This window comes from Ictidomys tridecemlineatus, chromosome 6 (genome assembly GCF_052094955.1).
Source record: "Ictidomys tridecemlineatus isolate mIctTri1 chromosome 6, mIctTri1.hap1, whole genome shotgun sequence".
NCBI classification, from domain to species: domain Eukaryota; kingdom Metazoa; phylum Chordata; class Mammalia; order Rodentia; family Sciuridae; genus Ictidomys; species Ictidomys tridecemlineatus.
The window spans coordinates 43,794,798-43,811,981 of NC_135482.1; the positions used below are offsets into that span (position 1 = coordinate 43,794,798).

A 17,184-nucleotide genomic window follows, 5' to 3' on the forward strand; every position below is an offset into this window, starting at 1 on the left:
GATATTAGACCCGATTTACCTAACTACAATACCAACCTACCTTTAAATCTGGCTTCACCTTCAAATGAATATTTCTCCTCCAGGGCACAAGTATTGGTGGTGTTCCCCATAAAACAAGCTATTCTAGCTTAAGACTGAAACCATTTGGGGGAATTGAAGTAGCCAATATTAAGATAGTATTTTGTGAATTATTTTTATAATCAGAAAAATATTTTAAGATCACAATATTTTTGTTGTTAAAACAATGCTTTGATAATCATCTACAATTAAATCTTTGTGAGGGCCTCATATTCTCAGAATAGACTCCTAGAAAGAGCACTTTTATAGCCCTTAATATATCTAGCGTAAGTTGCATAAGCAGCATTTAAAATAGTGCAAATAAACTATAATGTATATTTATATATAACTTCAGCAACAAATGGGAAACTAATTCCTCTTCAGTGATTTAAAGATCATTGTTTTACAATTTGCTTCAATTTAGGAAGAAGGAATTCTGCAGAATCTGGCAGGGGGAGGGGGGGTCAAATTGGGGAAGGACTTAACTCAGGAATGTTTGTAGTTTATAGAAATAACAGACATGACAGTAATTTCCTTGGAAAAAAGTATTTAATATTAACAAACTTCAAATACATTTTTGTGAATACAATATGCAGTTGTTGAATATACAGTACAAAATCTTTAATTTTAGAAAGCTTCCAACTGTCCAGATATCAAAAGAATCCTATTTCTTGTATAAAGATGAGCCATTTTCCATATCATACCAAAATTAAAATTGACCCGTATTCTAACACTGAGAAATGAGATAGAATAAACATTAAGTCTACCCAGAAAAGAACAATGACCTCATAGATTATCTGTATATACACATAAAATTATATATATATATTTTTAGATGATTTGTATTATTTTAATAACTAGATTTATGTTAAAGGGTTAGAATGTGGAGGGCAGAGGGAATTTGAAGGCAGAAGACCTGTGTTCATTCTAGAATTTTTTTAGACCACAGTCATATATTTCTTCTTTTTTTAAAATTTGTTTTTTAGTTGTAGATGGACACAATACCTTTATTTTACTTGTTTTTATGTCGTGCTGAGGACTGAACCCAGGGCCTCGCACATGCTAGGTGAGCTAGGCGAGCGCTCTACCACTAAGCCACAATCCCAGCCCAAGGCATTTCTATTTCTAGTGCAAGTTGGCACAGTAAATGTCTGAATAAATAAGTTAAATCAACAGAGGATTCTTATGAAAATCAGATACTACCACCTACCACACTTAAGTTTTTAAAGAAAAAGTAAGAGAACAAATGGATGCCAACTGTTTTTTAAAGAATGAGTTACTTTATTTTAGAAATCTATAATAGGGTTTGTTATTTTGTATAAAATATCAAATTTCAAATAAACTCCAGTTCTTAGCTTTGATGTAATATTTTCTTTATAGCTGTTTTCCTTTTAGCAAAGATTCTATTACAGATTAGATCAGTGTTCATTTTAAAGGGTAAAAATGCTCAGAAAAATTCAGTTCAAACACCAATGTCCTTCTACCTCCTTTGGTAAGTCTATAAGAAGAAATCTGAGCTGGGTGTAGTGGCCTGTAGTCTCAGCCCTTAGAGGATCCCTTGAGTTCAGGAGATTTAAGACCAGTCTGGGCAAAACAGTAAGACCCCAATCTCAAAATAAATAAATAAGTTTCATTTCAAAAGAAAATTATTTGATTATATGTTCTCATTGACTTCTACTTCCAGTTTTTTTCAAAGTGCTTTATACCTTTTGTAGCATTTTCATATGGTATTATATTTCTTTCACAAAACTTTGAGCAACATAAGGGCAGAATATCACATTACATTCATCTTTTTTTTTTTGGATTTAACATAGGCCCTTTTGTGAGCTAAGAACACTCTACTATCACAAAGGTACACCTCCAGCTCAATATTCACCTTTATATCATATCCTTTAACTGTTTGGTTAATTGCCAGTAGACACAATAAATGAACACAGGATCTGTGTTGTGTTCAGCCAAAGAAAGTTATTTGGGTTAGTTTTATGGTGTTCGTGCTAAAATCTATCAGTAAACTGAATATAGGATTTATACATTCTTTCTTACATTTTTCTCTGTGAATGAAGTTTGTCTTAAGGTGGACAGATATCCGTTAATAAAATAATTTAATGCAGGAAGGATTTTGAGCATGTTACCAGTATAGTAATATGAAAATTATAAGGTGAAAACAAAAAGAAATTACTCTAAAATTGCTGAGTGGTAGTTGATTTCAATGGTGTCAAATAATAGTGAATTATGATTACATTTGCTAAAAGCTTATTGTATTTTATCTGATTTTTAAAATGTTATCAAGATACTGTGTATAGAAACAGGTTGCATTAATGCTTTGTTTTGTATTTGGAGTGGGAGGGGTGAACTACATGAGATTCTATACTTGGAAAATTTATGTTAAAATGATTATTTACTCAACTTACTTTGAGTTAAAAGTAAATATTATCAGAGTGTTTGTTGATTACATACTGATACTTGAGATTATATACTGGCACTTTGGATTATATAAAGGAATTTGAAACTATATTAGGAAAAAAAACATGCAGTAATAATTCTAAAGAATTATGTCCAATAGTTATAAAATAACTAACAAGGTTCAGGTTCATACCGTCTTCAAAAGGATTTTCATAAATACTTCTTATAAGTACCACATGAGAACTAAGAGACTTTTTTTTTTTTTTTTTTTTTAGTACTGGGGATTGAACTCAGAGGCACAGCTACATCCCTAGCTCTTTTATTTATTTATTCATTCATTCATTTAATTTGTTCTAATTAGTTATACATGACAGTAGAATACATTTCGTTTCATTGTACACAAATGGAGCACAACTTTTCTTTGATTGTACCTGATGTTGAGTCACACCATTTGTGCAATCAATACACAATGGAATATTACTCAGCATTAAAAGAGTAAAAATAAAATTATGGCATTTGCAGGTAAATGGATGGAGTTGGAGAATATCATGCTAAGCAAAGTAAACTAATCCCAAAAAACCAAAGGCTGAATATTTTCTCTGATAAGTTTATGCTGATCCATAATGGGGGGGAGAAGGCATGGGAAAAATGAAGGAACTTACTTTTAATTTTGAAACAGGATCTTGCTAAGTTGCTAAGGCTGTTCTTGAACTTCTGATCTTCTTGCCTCAGCCTCCTGAATTTCTGGGATTACAGGAGTAAGCTACCACTCCTGGCTGGAACTAAGAGATTTGTTTTTTTCTAAGAGACTTTTTAAATGACTAGTGTCATTAAAAAATAAAAATAAAAAAGTAATCTAAACAGTTGGCAAAAGAAAAAAATGTCATTTCTTTACAGGAAACATTTGTAATAATTTATGTATGTATATGCTACTTTCTTACAGTAGTATCAGAAGCTTGAAGTAGGATTAAATAACTTTATCCTATATTAATAAATTTTACATGATTTGACAAAAGTTTTTGGGAAGAAAGCGTTCTTATTAAACATTTGATGAAATAAAGTAGACCCTTTAATTGTTCAAGTGGTGACCATAAGAATAGTTCTAATATTTTATTCATTAATAAGCACTAGGATAGTTTTTAAAAAATATTTTTTAGTTGTAGAGGGACACAATCTTTATTTATTTTTATGTGGTGCTGAGGATAAAACCCAGTGCCTCACACTTGTGAGGCAAGCTTCACCACTGAGCTATAGTCCCAGCCTTTGGATAGTTTTATTACATGTATTTTTTATACAGAACTACATTTTATTTCTCTTATGAAGTATGGTTGCTGTTTGTTCACTTAAAAGAAAAGAGATAAAAAGCAATCTGGTGTGCAAGATAAACTGATTCCATTTTAAGTTGTGAATTATGAAGATATAAAATGGTAAATACTTTTCTGTGATTACATTTTACTGTGAGTTTACAAAGAAGGAAGAGAAGCCCACAATACTTACTGAGATACATAGAATTTAATGAGCTACAGAAGAATTTAAAAGTAGTTAAAAAACAAAAAGCTTCAAGAGTTTTGCTGTCAACATACATAAGAGCAGAGCTGAATAGGGATCTTGGTATTAGGGAATTTGCTTATTAATGCACCAGCTTTGAAGCTGGAAATGTAATATTTTTATTATAAGAAAAAAGTAGTATACATTTATTTGTTTTATTAAGAACAAGCTAAATCTTGAATTTTTCATTATTTAAAACATGTTTTCTTGGAAGATGAGCATAATCAGCTATTAGTTTTTTCTACTGTGAGGTACTTGAGGACTCATTCATGGTCTGGATAACTCAAAGGTTCTTCATGTTCAAAAAATAACTATTTTTAAAACCTATTTTAAAATGTAATATTTTTATAAGGATATAAGGAAGGCCATGATAAACTTACTTCTACTGGTAAGAAAAATATGGGAATAAAAATAAATAAAAGAATGTCCCTGTACCTCAGTTTTTTTTTTTTTTAATATTTATTTTTTAGGTGTGGATGGACACAACACAATGCCTTTACTTTTATGTGGTGGTGAGGATCAAACCTGGGTCCCGCCCATGCAAGGCGAGCGCTCTACCACTGAGTCACAATCCCAGCCCTGGTACCTCAGGTTTTGTTTGTATAAATTTTAAAAGAGCAGTGCCAGTCATAACTTAATTAATACAAATCTAACAATTTCAAAGTCACGTTTAATGCAAGTAATTCCTACTTAGCATCTTCTTTAAAACGTAATATCCCAACTTTGGTACAGGAAAAATTTTTTTCTAACATAAATTAAACATTTATCATAAGCTGTTCTTTAACAGTAGTTAAAAAAAAACTTTGCAAACATGATTTTCTGGCAAAATTTCTAAGTAATTCTCATGTAAGGCACTTCCATTCATTCTCAAAAAAAAAAGTTTCATAAAAAGTTTTCTATTTTCTTTTGTAATCAAGTTTTCATAAGTTATAAAGTAATTATGTTACTTCAAGTAAAACTTTATTAAATACTAAATTTTGGCATAATTGCCATAAGTATTTTTACCTCTGAAAATAATGAAGGATGGTCATCAAGTTCTGTGGAAGAGAAACTTAAAAGATAATCTTGGTCTATTTAGATTTAGAGAATTGGTAATGTTTTATCCTGTTGATTTTGTTCAACAATCTTGAAATCTTCCAAAGGAAGATTGCTTAAGGCAGTTGGTAAAATCTGTTCTGATGTGCCCTTAGGTAATATGTTATTTGCTTCTAAATTCTTCACCAAGCATGTGGCTTTGATCCATCTTCGAGTTGCTCTTCGTTCTTTTTGTAGGCAAGTTTTCATTTTTCTTCTTAAGCTTGCTATTTCCTTTTCCAGTTTAATTATCCTTTTTTTTGCCTCCATTGGATTCCTAAAGGCATAACTGTGTTCAAGTAGTACTTGTTGACTACTAATGTTTGATTTTAAATTAGATGGTCCTGCTGGAGTACAACTGTTGTTTTTCTTCAAAAGATTCCTTGACTTGAGTTTCTGAGCCAAATAAAATTAGAGAGTTGAACATAAATTATGGAATACCACAAATAAGTAAATATTGCCCAGTTTTGGAATACTTAAACTACACTTTAAGAACTGATTTTAAAAGTTTGCTGGGAAAACAGCAGGCTTTTTCATGTAATCATGGATCAAGTTTCTCGCCTGGCTGAATGACCTCTAGTCACCTTTTGTCCTTTATCTCCAGAAATATTCAAACATTGATTTTGAAATAAACAATGGACTGCCAAGGTATCTTCCAAATTACTGAGCATGATTCTATGGAGACTTTAAAAATCCTTTGCAATTTTCCTACTTAGGCCAATTTAGAAATGTAGACATTTTGTTTATCTGTGATAATTGCTTTGATTTCCTTTTTAGTTAAATACTATTCTCTCAATTTGATAAATTAAATACAAATTGAAGGAACATATTCTCAAGTATCAAGCTTCTAAATAGACTTATCTATTAATTGTTCACAGTTATATCTTCATGGATTTAAAATCTAGCTAAATTTTTGCAATCAGAAGTCTCAGGACACTTTTGTCCAATATACTCTAAGAATATCAAATGATTCCTAGATTATATCTTCATAACACAGTATCTTTCATTCATTACATAATCACTGAAACACTACTATGAATTCCTGGGGAAATAATGGTGAATAAATAAGACAAAGGTGATTCCTGTTCTCATTGAAACTGCAATTGCTCTCTACATAAGGAATTGGCAGGGTCTTTCTTTTTTGCTGTTTATATTTTCAGCATCTATCTTAGATTATTATTGGATGAATAGAATATCAAAATATCAGAAGGTACATTTTGCCATACTTGGTGGCACATACCTATAATCCCAACAACTTGAGAGGCTGAGGCAGGAGGATTGCAAGTTTGAGGACAGCCTCAGCAATTTAGTGAGACCCTGTTTCAAAAAAACAAAAAATGGGGGGGAGGCTTAGTGGGTAAAGCACCCCTGTGTGTAATCCCAATACTTGGGAGTGGAGTGCAGAAAAGAAATAAGGTACATTTTAAATTTAGCAGATATTTAAGTACTATATTATGTTTCAGGCAGTGTGAGAGGCTTAAGTGTTGAAAATAGTGAAAAAGTTCTGAAGCTTGTTTAACATTTGTGATGTTAGGAAACCAGAAGCTCCTTAATCATCCAGATACTCATATCCACTTACAGCATCCGCCCCCCACCCCCGGGGGGAGGGGGGGTGTTTCCCCCTTTCCACCGCCCGCCCCCTACAAATTTAAGCATCACAAATACCTCAGGGAAAAGTGTTGTTTTTCCTTTCCAAAGAAAAGATGTCTGTCCTTTTCAAAGGGAAACCCCCTATTTGTGTTTATTCTCCCTTTTTTTTGTGTGACCTTTCTTTGATCAGATCTTAACTTGATAAAAATTCATTCATTCATCTCTCTTTTATTTATTTTCTCCTTCCATCAAAATATCACTTTGAATATTTGATAATTTCCCACTCATCATCAACCCAATGGCTTTGTTCTTAATTTCAATTATAGTTGTTCTGTACAAGATAAAAAAACCTCCAAAGTTCCAAGACTCTTTAAGTCCTCAAGTCTAGATTGAATGCTTCAGCTCTGTCAAATTTTCTGTCATGCCTCCCTCTAAAGGGAGGCATTTCCTTTGGTATAACTTAGAATTTGTTGCTCTTAAAGCACTGGGGACATATTATATGCATGTCATCTTAAAATTGGAACAGAATGCTGCTGGAGTTGTATTACTACTATTTCTAAGTTTCACCAATGGTATATTTATTGATAATAATCAGTACTTGGATAATAATTGGTAAGATTCCAATACAGATCAAGTGTCCTTTGTTAGAAATGCTTTGGATCAGAAGCGTTTCAGATCTTTTTCAGATTTTGGAATATTCCATAGACTTTATCAGTTAAATATCCTTTATCCAAAAATTCACATTAGGACTGCTCAGTCTGGATAGTAAAACAATATGGCTTGGTGAAATAATATTGGAATCAGGACATCTGAGTTCTAATTCTACCCTGTGCCTTTATTACATAAGAGGAAGATCTATAACTTTCTTGAGGCATATTGCTATATGTGAATTTTTCTATATTCTGAATTTTATCTTCTATAAATAAAAAGGAATGGTTTCTAAAAATGGTTTTTTAAAAAAATAACATTACATACCATAGACTTTATATGGGTACAAAAATCAAAAATGGTTGGAACAGCATCCATTTTAAGTCGTCGAGTTTGTCCTGTTAGGTCAAAACAGGAGGCTTCAAAGTGCTTTGAACAAAGAAAAGTGTGTTTTCCTGGTACAAAGTTTTTGCGTCTAACTAGGCGAACCCATTCTTTTCTTCTTTTAGGATCCAAAGGAAACCTTAAAACAAACAAACCAAAAAGGCAACTCAAATTCCAACTAGCATACTTCTGGCTGTACCTAAATGATTAAAAGAAATTTAAAAGTGTCTCCCATTTACATAAAAAAATTTAAACTCATAATATCCAGATATAGAAAAGAAACCAATTCATGCTGAGTTTTATAAATTGTTAAAAAAATTATAAAAAATGATTGAGCAGATTTATTTTTCACAGACTTTTAAAAGAGACATTTCTTACCAGTTCTTAACATGGATAGTAAAATAAAACATGACTAAACTTATCTAGATAAATTTTATGTAGAACTATTATAAGCAGCAGCAAATTCACAATGCTGTGATTTGTGCTGGTTGCATAAAGATTAAATTTTATTAAGGAAAGTCTGGGAAGATTCTGGCACTCCTTCCTGTGTTCCATAATTATAATACCACAGTATTCTGTAATTTTTCCATTTTAATAAATTTCCAGTAAAATAAATTGTTTCTTGAAAATAGGGACCATTATTATATTTTTAATTTATTTATCTTAGACACCTAACACAGTATCTTGCAAATACAAGGAAATCAACAAAAATTTGCTATATTAATATGATACAGATATTTATTTGCTTATATTTTTTATGGTACTGCCGATTGAACCCAGGGCGCTTAATCACTGAGCTACATCCCCAGCTCTTCATATATATGTATTTTAATTTTGAGTCAGGGTCTCACTAAGATACTTAGGACCTCCCTAAGTTGATGAGGCTGGCTTTGAACTTGCAGTCCTCCTGCCTCAACCTCCAGAGCTGCTGGGAGTACAAGCACATGCCACCCTGCAGGCTTTATTTTTTGAGACTAAGTTGCTGAGGCTGGCCTCAAACTTGTGATCTTCCTGCCTCAGCCTCCCAAGTAGCTGGGATTAGAGGCATGTGCCACTGTGTCCAGCTGAATACATAATATTTCAATTAATTCACTGTATTATTTCTATGTAGTTAAACTATATATATATATATATATATATATATATATATATATATATATATATATATATATATTTAAACCAACTCAATTTATATAGTGTAGCAGAAAGTAAAATTAGAAAAACTCAAAATGCCATTCACCAATGTTTTTCCCTTCATATTTCTCTCAAAAACCAAATAACTGACATGTACCTAATGTATACTTGTTAAGGAAGAGACAAATATACAAGGGCTGTCTCTAAAAATCTACTAGTAACTGTGATGACTGACTACTCTTCTTTAGTTTAAGTATTAATTATGAACTGACTTGTATATAAAAAGAACCAAAAAAAAAAAAAAACAAAAACAAAAAAAGGATCATAGCTAGGGATATAGCTCAATGATAAAGCACTTGTCTAGCATGTGTGAGGCCCTGGGTTTGATCCCCAGCACTGTGGGTGGTGGTGGTGGTGGGGCTGAATAATCCACATCAAATATGTGCTTCAGAAATTCTGAAGTGAAACTTCAGGACTTTGGAGGTAATAGATTTTATACTATCCTATATAGTCCTAGTTTTACATTGCTAGTGATGACAGACACAAAGAGATGAAAGTCCAAATTTCGAGTAAACATTGCCCATCTCCTGTCTTCAAGGCTAGTCTCAGCAATTTAGCAAGACCTTGTCTCTAAATAAAAATATTTTAAAAAGGCTGGAGATATGGCTCAGTGGTTAAGCACTCCTGGGTTCAATCCCTAGTACCAAAATCAAACAAAACTGAACAAAACTAAAACCCAAAATCTTTGTTCCATTATTTTAGTGGTTTGGAAATGTTTCCTAATCCAAAGATAAAAATCAGACTTTAGTTAATTTCTTCTTGGGGTTTCAATGGAGACTCAAATAAATACAATCACTGTATTTTCATTTGCATAAAACTCTTCAAATACAGAAAGACTGTCTTTCAGATGTTATTTTTCAGCTGGATTTTTTTGGTACCACAGATTGAACCCAGGGGCACATAACCACTGAACTATACTCCCAGCAGCTGGGATTACAGGTGTGTGCCATGATGCCCTGCTCAGCTTCTTATTTATTTATTTTTGGTGCTAGGGATTGAACCCAGGGCCTTGTGCATTCGAGGCATGTACTCTACCAACTGAGCTATATCCCCAGCCTCTTATTCTCTTTTTAAAAGTCCTGTTTTAAAACTTAAATTAATTATTCCTTAATTATGAAACCAGTGCGTCAAATGGAACCTTAACTTGACCATATCGTGCTTGCTTCTTTTAAGACTTTTAGGAATCCCATTTTACTAAGAACATTTTTTCTTTATCAGAAGACTGGGATAGATGTTGCTATATCATATATCACTGAAATCACCATATTCTAATTATTTACCTTTCTGGCTCCCCATTAGATTTTAAGTTTTTGCAGAGTGAGGTTTAGGTTTTTGACTACTTTATCCCTGGGTCTATCATCATTATCTACCATAGTGCCTGTTAAGCACTTGAATGTTTTTGAATCAATAAATAAATGAACTAATGGGGCTAATGTGGCATTATCGAACAATCTTTAGATTATCCATGCTAAAATAGAATAATAATCAACAATTTTATATTTGATTTTGGTATAATTTTATATAGCATTAATCTTAACCAGGTTTTGTATGTGTCATCTGAAATTTTCACAGTATATTTAAAGGGTAGAAGATGTAGCCATCAGCCAAATTTAAGTAGTAATAAACCATCTTATAAATATTAAAAAACTAACATGGTGGTAACAGATATATTCTTTTTTTGTTTTTCTTTCATTTTTTAAATTGATTTTTAAAAAATAAATGACAGTGGAATGCATTACAATTCTTATTACACATATACAGCACAATTTTTCATATCTCTGGATGTACATAAAGTATGTTGACACTAATTCCTGTCTTCATAAACGTACTTTAGATAATGATGTCTATTACATTCCACTACCCTTGCTAATCCCCTGCCCCTTTCCTTTCCCTCCCACCACTCTGCCCTATCTAGAATTCATCTATTCCCCCCCTGCTCCCCTTCCCTACCAGATATATTCTTATCTGTTGAACAAGAGAACCAGGCTTTTATGAACATGATGTTTTGGAAATAACTCAGTAATTTGAACAATGCTATCTTCCTTGCATCTTTAATAGTTGACTGCCTCTTATGTTCCTTGGCACTGACGACATGGCTGTAAACAGTTTTGATGTCTGTCATCTTAGTGTATATATAATGTAGTGGGGTAAAGAATCAAATAGAAGTAGACAACAAATGACTGACAACATTATCTTTGGACAAACCAGGACTCCAATACTGGTTCCTTTTCAATAATAGCTAGGAGACTTTAGGCAAGTTACGCTTTTTTTTTTTTTTAAACATTTTTAGTTGTTGATGGACATAATACCTTTATTTTGTTTTATGTGATACTGGGGATCAAACTCAGTGCCTCACATGTGCTAGGCAAGTGCTCTACCACTGAGCTACAACCCCAGCCCTGCAACTTAACTTTTTTAGTTCTTGTTTTTATCTACAAAGTAAGGTAAGAATGGCTCTAACAATTAAACATAAATGCCTAACTAAGGCACAGTGCATGGTAAATACTAAAGTTTACTTATTATTATAAAAGTAATAATTGTTATGAATATTATAAAAAGTATATGTACAGGGCCATATAGAATCATAAAACAGAAAGGGCTCATGAGTCAGGAGCCCTCAAGCTGGGCATGGTGGCACACCCCTGTAATCCTAGCAACTGAAGAGGCTGAGGCAGAAGGATGGCAAGATCAAGGCCAACCTCAATAACTTAGTGCGATTTTGTCTCAAAATAAAAAATAAAAAGGAATGGGGATGTAGTTCAGTGATAAAGTACTTCAGTACAAAAACAAACACTTAAAAGAATAGGAATAGCTAGTGAAGCTAAATGGGATTAGTGAAGAGTGTTGAGTATCTTGGGGACAGGAAATGTGATATGACATGAGATGATTCTGGAAGGCCAAGTCCAAGTTTTTGAAGTTTGTCCAAAATGGCACTGGTAAGCCATTCAAGGGCTGAATTATAAAAGCTGTTGACAGAGAAAGTTTGAACTGGTTGTTAAATATAACCATTACCACAAATTGATTTATACAAATTCACAAATAAAATCCCAAAGTAATAAATACTAAATACCCAAATTTCCTAATTATTTTATTATTTTCTAATCTTTTAATGTTATTTATGTCTAGTATCTTTACGGTAGAAATACTAAAGAATAGTATATCATATATCTCTTCTCAATTCCATATCAGTTATGTCACATTGGCAGCTTGAAACCAGACTTCAGGAAGTTAGGTAAACATTATAAATCTGGCCTTTCCACTTCTCAGGACAGCCAGTTGTTAAACATTTAGCTACACACCATTGATTATATTAGATTGGTTAGTAGTGCATGAATGAAAGCACTGAACCAATTAAGAGGCTGTTGTAATAATCAGATCAAGAGGGAATGTGAGAAGTCAAGGGATGCTGACTTCTAAGTATCCAGGTAGAAGGTGTTTCTCTTTACTGAAAATCAGAATACAGAAGTGGTCTTTGTTTGTGGGATTGGAAATTCACTATGAATATTGAATCTGCTGGACTGGCAGGAGATGTGAAGATCTAGATTAGGGAGTAGGGAAAAGGGCTAGCAGAACAAATCTGAAGATTAGCCAAAGAAGAAAATTACACAATTATTGTCAGTAGTCTAAAAGTATAGAGTATTTCAAGGAGGAAATTATTAGAAGAATGAGTGTGGAGAAAGACATGTAGTAAGGGCAGTTTCAGACTATTAAGGAGACTTAGACTGGAGTAGGCTAAAAGGTAAGAAAAGTGGAGACTGTAGACTTAGGCAGTATCATTTGTACAGGGGAATAAAGAAGTCTGCTATGTCCTGGGTGGAAAGGCGTTAATTAAATGGTTTTATTTATGAAACAAGAATTTGTTTTTATTATAGTTATTTCTACTTTAAGACCTGAATTACTCAGGATACACATAAAAATTTTAATTTCATGACTAAGTGCATTATCATACATACCATCATCTCTTAAACCATAATTAGTGTCTGGACTTCTCCCTTTCATCTTCCATATCAGATTACCAAATCCAGTAATTTCTCCTCAATCATTTCTCAAATCTGTCCAATTCTATCCACCCCTACTATTAATACCATGCAACTTTAGCTGGGCCACTGCGTAGATGCCTATTGACTACAGTTTAATTTGTGGCTATAAACTCTCACCTCCCCTAATCCAGCACTCTTTGTGTTAGTAAATTAATTGGTAGCATTTAGTTCAGCTGACACTGTAGCAGGATTTCCTTGTGAATGAAATAGTAAGTAAATTAACATTCTATAATATGCTGCTTTCTCATCAAATTCATTTCTAATGATGCGTGACTAGCACCTAATTCTCTAATTGTCCACACTGCAGGAGGCTTAATATGCAAATCTAATCTTGTCATTATTCTTTTTAAACTCTCCATGACTTAAGTACTCTTAGAATAAAATAGAATTCTTAAGTAACATACAGGACCAAGTCTTTCATACTTTGGTCTCATTTCAAATGTCACATCCTTTGAGAAGTGTTCTTTCCAAGGCTAAGTTAGGTCTATCTAAAACAAAAATTTTTTTGGTACAGTTAATTATTTATGTCTTTCTTCCCCATTCAACTCCAAACTCTAGAAAGTTAAGAACTTTCTGAATCCTTAACACAATGTCAGGCAATTAGGAATTCAGTATATATTCGATGGATGAATGAATAAAGCACTACATTTGCATTAAGTAGTTTAAAAACAAACATCACAAGAATTTTTTTTTTTAATGGTAGCTTTAGTAATGGGTGTGCTTTTAGTAATAGTGAAGTCGGGAAAAGGTTAAAGATATGATTTTCTATATACTGATATTATATAAGTTCTGAGGTATATAAAATCAGAATTGTTTTCATTTAACTTTTTAATATTTCTTTTCTTTGGGCAGGTGGAAGGCACCTGAAGAGAAGATGAACATGTACCAAGTACCTATTATATGCCAGGCAGTCTTCAAAGTGCCTTCAAGAGTTCTGATTTGACAGAGTTAAAGAATTTGGATTGCTTTTCCAGCAAACGGAAGGAGAAATAAGGCCTCGGTTCTTTTTATTTCTCTGTTAAAGAAAGCTTACTTATCTTTTGTTCTTTCACTAATTGCTTCATTTTATAGCTATCAATTATGACTCAGTTCCTCCGCAGTTATTGTGTGTGTGTGTCTATTAGAAATTTAAATGCTTCCCATGTCATTTCAGCTAGTGAGAATTCTCCAGTTTTAATGGGAACATAGCAGGCTTTTCAAAAGGCGACTGTTGACTGGAAGAGGGTAAGATCCTCTCCCTTATGGCGTCATTCTTATCAAGACATGGACTAATATTTAGGAGCAAAAAGAGTGGAAAATTAAGGTATCCTGCTGTCACTTTCTCTAAGGAGTAGTCACCGTACAGTACTTGGATTTCTTTTAGAAAACGAGTAAAACTTTCCCTGAGGGAAAAATTGGACAGATTTGAGAAACACAAAGGACAAAAATGATGTCTTCCTTGTCACTAGTTGGGAAAGTTGGTAAAAATTAGAATTCTCCTGTTCCTTCTACACAAGCAATACTCAGACTAGCATCTCCCACTTCCGTCACCCCCACTCCCTCCCCAGGTTACCTGTGGAAGCTGATGTTAATATGCTTGTTGTAGGTAGTTGCACAGCCCGCTGCGGCGCAATTGGTCGGCATTTCCCTTTACCCCTCATTCGGTGCTATCTTAAGCCTGTTCTGAGCTGCTAAGCTTTCTTCCGACAAAGGCTAGACAACTGAGGCAAGCGAAAGGCCCAGCAAGCTTAGTCGCGAAAGCAGGGTGGGAAAATGGGTGTGTATGGAAGGAGGGTTGCAAAGGAGGGTCAACCTTCCCTTTCTCTTTAATAATATGGCGGATTTGTGCCCGCAGAGCCAACCATCCTGGAGCTCTAGGCGCTTTCGTCTGCCTTCACCAATATGGCGGACCCCCCTCCCCGGTTCCCAGAAGGGAGTATCTTTGGCAGTGGTCCTCGGAGCAATTGAAAGACAGAGGTGTTTTCCCCTCGGATTACCACGAAACGTTCAGACATCTGCAATAAGCAGGTCCGCCCACCCCGGCACGCACCCAGTTGTCCCAATTCCGAGCTTGGGGTGGGTGTGAGCCGTAGACCCGAAGGGCGAACCCGATGACAGGCGAGAGACTACATATCTCGGCGAGCACTGCGATAGTCGTCAGTATCGCGTGAGCTGGGAACCTCGTTTCCTGCGTGCTGTAGGAAGTGACGTCTCGGACACCGCCGCTTCCACTGCCCCCATCTCGCGAGGCGGAAGAGCCCTGATCGCGGAGGAGCAAGGGGGCGCTAGGAGAGGGAACTGGCTTGCGACGGTCCGGCGAGAAAGAGCTGGGGTGCGGGCAAGTTGGGGAGCAGAGCCCGCTAGGTGTCTGAGTACGGTAAGGCCGCACCTATCGGGTCTGTTAGTAAAGAAAGGAGCCGAGGAGAAAGGCAGTTGTCGGGCAGATCCCGGACGGAGGGCTAAGGTTGTGTGGAAGGTGCTGCTCCCCGGATGGCGACCGCTGATACTTCGGCCCCGGCCTCCAGTGGCCTCTCGCCGAAGGAAGAAGGGGAGCTTGAAGATGGGGAGATCAGCGATGACGATAACAACAGCCAGACACGGAGCCGGAGTAGCAGCAGCAGCAGTGGCGGCGGCCTGTTACCGTATCCGCGGAGAAGGCCTCCTCACCCGGCCCGGGGTGGTGGATCCGGCGGAGGCGGTGGCTCTTCCTCGTCATCGTCCTCTTCTCAGCAGCAGCTGAGGAATTTCTCACGCTCGCGGCACGTCTCTGAACGGGGCCACCTCAGGGGACATAGTAGCTACCGACCCAAAGAACCATTCCGGTCTCATCCGCCCTCGGTGCGGATGCCTTCCAGCTCACTGTCCGAAAGCAGCCCGCGGCCGTCTTTCTGGGAGCGCAGCCACATCGCCTTGGACCGTTTCCGCTTTCGAGGCAGGCCTTACCGGGGTGGTAGTCGCTGGAGTCGGGGGCGAGGCGGGGGTGACCGAGGCGGCAAGCCGGGGGGCAGACCTCCTCTGGGAGGAGGAGCAGGATCCGGATTCAGCAGTAGTCAGAGCTGGCGAGAGCCCTCTCCACCTCGGAAGAGCTGTATCCTTAACGTGGCGATCTGCCCTGGGTGTGTCACTCAAAGTTCCCTTAAGCGTCATTACTAGGTCTATGAGTGTAACTTTTCAGAACCGCTTAATTGTTCTTGTGTCAGTATACTTAAAGTAAGTTGTTCTTTGGTAATTTCCATGTGTCACTCTATAGCAGTGTTTCTTAGATTGCTTTATTGGGTAGATTGCTTTTTAACCTTAAATGTGTTATGGATTGAAAGCTATGGAATCAAATATGATCAAATCAGTATTGTAAGAAGCACAAATTTTCATTAGCATTTTTTTTTAACGAGTACAGTAAGTATTTCAAGTGAATTTGACTTAAGATTGTTGGATGAAAAATAGTAAACAGTTTGGGGAATGCTGTTACTTGAATTTTGTGCACTTTGACATTGGAAATTGTGAAGCTTGATTCTGCATAATCCTATCATTCTGATAATTCCTAATTCCTTTTTTAAAAGCCTTTTTTGAGTTATTCTTTCCCACTGATACCTTCTAAAGTGGAAAAGAAAAAGGGGGGGGCTCAGTGTCTTTTCCTGTGTTCACTTTTGGGTATTTTATAACTGGCAGTGCTGTCTAAATGTGGACTACAGAGAAAAATAAACTTGCCAGCATTTTTATTTTAATATATTAGAGTGTGGGATTGTGTTGATTATGGAAAGACAGAAGGAAAACAGCAAAATATCTTAAGATTTTATTTCCTCTGAATTTATTTTCAGTGATTTTTAACATTGCAGAGTTAGAAATACTAAGAAATTAATCATCTCAAGTTTTCTTGGTTTATAGAACTGTGTCTTGACTCTGATAACTGTAAAATAATTTACTAAGGATTTTCATGACTAATTGTAATTCTTATGGTGCAATGATTTTAATATTTTCATTTATTCAAAGTTTATATTTAATAACTTTTTAATATTTATTTTAGTTGGACACAATACCTTTATTTTATTTATTTATTTTTATATGGTACTAAGTATCGAACCCAGGGCCTCGCACAAGCGCTCCACTGATGAGTCACAACTCCAGCCTAGTCTTCATTATGAAGTTTATATATAACAACATTTAATTGGAAAACCTTTAAAATCATTTTTATAGAATACTTAGGGTCAGAATGGTTTTTCCCAGGTGTCATGATGAAAGGGGAAAGACAGGTTTAGGTTAAAAAAAAAAA

At 35.2% G+C, this 17,184-nt stretch overlaps 2 protein-coding genes across 4 annotated transcripts in view; one reads left to right on the forward strand and one right to left on the reverse strand.

The window, feature by feature from the left end:
* Positions 1 to 587: 587 nt before the first annotated feature.
* Positions 588 to 15,182, reverse strand: Thap2 (THAP domain containing 2). Its single transcript, XM_005330416.5, has 3 exons — positions 14,491 to 15,182; positions 7,648 to 7,843; positions 588 to 5,478 (listed from the first exon to the last, which is right to left on the reverse strand). The coding sequence occupies exons 1-3, from the start codon at positions 14,559 to 14,561 to the stop codon at positions 5,089 to 5,091; spliced, it is 657 nt and encodes a 218-aa protein (XP_005330473.1). The 5' UTR covers positions 14,562 to 15,182; the 3' UTR covers positions 588 to 5,088.
* Zfc3h1 (zinc finger C3H1-type containing) overlaps positions 15,126 to 17,184 on the forward strand; it is a 49,194-nt gene continuing 47,135 nt past the window's right edge. For 2 of the 3 annotated variants that reach the window (XM_005330415.5, XM_021729908.3), the window contains exon 1: positions 15,128 to 16,005. In XM_005330415.5, the coding sequence (XP_005330472.1) occupies positions 15,408 to 16,005 (598 nt within the window). In that variant the 5' untranslated portion in view covers positions 15,128 to 15,407. Of the gene's footprint in view, positions 16,006 to 17,184 lie in introns of all 3 variants that reach the window. The other variant, XR_013440447.1, reaches the window with a different exon arrangement.